This window comes from Patiria miniata, unplaced genomic scaffold (genome assembly GCF_015706575.1).
Source record: "Patiria miniata isolate m_02_andy unplaced genomic scaffold, ASM1570657v1 HiC_scaffold_8, whole genome shotgun sequence".
Classification (NCBI taxonomy): Eukaryota; Metazoa; Echinodermata; class Asteroidea; order Valvatida; family Asterinidae; genus Patiria; species Patiria miniata.
Window position 1 is genome coordinate 9,461,142 of NW_024037075.1, and position 1,761 is coordinate 9,462,902.

General features: G+C 51.9%; 1 protein-coding gene across 1 annotated transcript; it reads left to right on the forward strand.

Moving 5' to 3' along the window:
- Nucleotides 1-613: 613 nt before the first annotated feature.
- Nucleotides 614-1,525, forward strand: LOC119719710. Its single transcript, XM_038189207.1, has one exon. It carries the CDS (start codon nt 614-616, stop codon nt 1,523-1,525), a length of 912 nt encoding a protein of 303 aa, XP_038045135.1.
- The last annotated feature ends 236 nt before the right edge of the window (nt 1,526-1,761 follow it).

The following is a 1,761-nucleotide window of genomic DNA, read 5'->3' on the forward strand; positions in this document are numbered from 1 at the left end:
CCCCTTTAACCATTACGCGGCTTAATGTAAATAACAACATTGGCGTCACATGTAAAGAACTCGCCAATCAACGCCAGCGAACATCTTTGACTGGTACCCTGTATTGTACATACATGTATATATTCGCTGGTGCGTCCACATGTGCTCTGTGTGGGTTTTTCCATGTGTTCTGTCGTTGGTGAAAAGTTACGAGTTATCGCGTTTTGACATTTTTGAGCACCAATCTTCAGCAGTATTTTATCAGCGTTTATCATCGTCTTCGTGTGTTTTTCGTCAAGTCAGTAATCGTCTGTTTGTGTCCTGAACAATCCTCGTGGATAAAAACTCTATACGAACAGTGGTTCGTGCATCCGCGCCAGGAGAAATATCGCGATCGACAGAGTCAATATTCGTCCCGCGGCGAGAAGACCGAGCGTGTGGACTCGTGCCCAATTCTCTGACAAATCTCTTGGTGAGTTGACAACAGCTTTCGTACTGAGTATAACCAAAAATACCCTACATTGGTGACCCTGCACACCTGGAAAAGGTTCGCAAATTCTCTGGTCTCCCTCATCATCATTCGTGTCTCGCCCGTGGGTACACATCACACGTTGTTTTATATTTCAACTCGGCCATGCCGGACCCAGCCCCCGCCGACGTTGCCGCCCCTGAGGGCGCCCTACCACCTAAGCCAGTTCTGCACCCAGTCGCCGCGGTCAGTCTCAAACTGCCACCATTCTGGCCAAATGACCCTACTCTGTGGTTCGCGCAAGTTGAGGCCCAGTTCCTCACTCGCAACATCACAACACAGGCCACCCGTTTCGCATATGTCATTGCCTCTCTGCAGCCAGAGATAGCTCAGGAGGTCAGGGATCTTCTGATCACACCACCCACTACTGACCAGTATGACCGTCTTAAATCAGAGCTGATTCGCCGGACCTCCCTGTCGGAGCAGAAACGCCTCCACCAACTACTCATCTCAGAAGAGCTCGGAGATCGCAAACCGTCCCAGCTACTACGCCGGATGCGGCAGCTCCTCGGAGACAGTTCACTGGAGGATAAGATCTTGAAACAGCTCTTCCTGCAACGTTTGTCGACCAGTACGCAGTCTATTCTTGCCTCCATGGCTGATTCCGTAGGTATTGAACAGTTGGCTGATTTAGCTGACAAGATCGTGGAAGTTTCTCCCCCTTCAACCGCGTCAGCTGTTGGAATTGCAGCCCCCGCTCCCTATTCTCCACCACAGACCCAACTGCCGCAAGCTCATCCGGATATCCTGGTACTGCAAGACCAAATGGCCTCACTCACGCGTCAAGTCCAAGCCTTGACGACACAATTACAGCGTGGACAGGCCCGTAGCCGTAGCCGTGGTCGTCCAAAATCCCGCACCTACCCTGCTGACCGCAGTCCCAGCGCCCCCGCCGGTCGGTCTGGAGACCGACAGTGCTGGTATTACTGGAAGTTTGGTAGCAAGGCAACCAAGTGCACCAGCCCGTGTTCCCGCCGTACTCCACCAGTCTCGGAAAACCCCCAAGCCAGCGGCTAGCGGCGACAAGTCAGCCTGGCAACACCATACCCAGTCGCCTCTTTTACATCACGGATAAGCAGATGGGCACACGTTTCCTGGTCGACACCGGGGCAGAAGTAAGTGTCCTTCCACATAACCCTAAACTTAAGATGCAATCTACTTCCGTTAACTTACAGGCAGTCAATGCTTCGCCTATCAAGACCTACGGAGAAAAATCTGTAACATTAGATTTTGGGTTGAGGCGTGTATTTCGT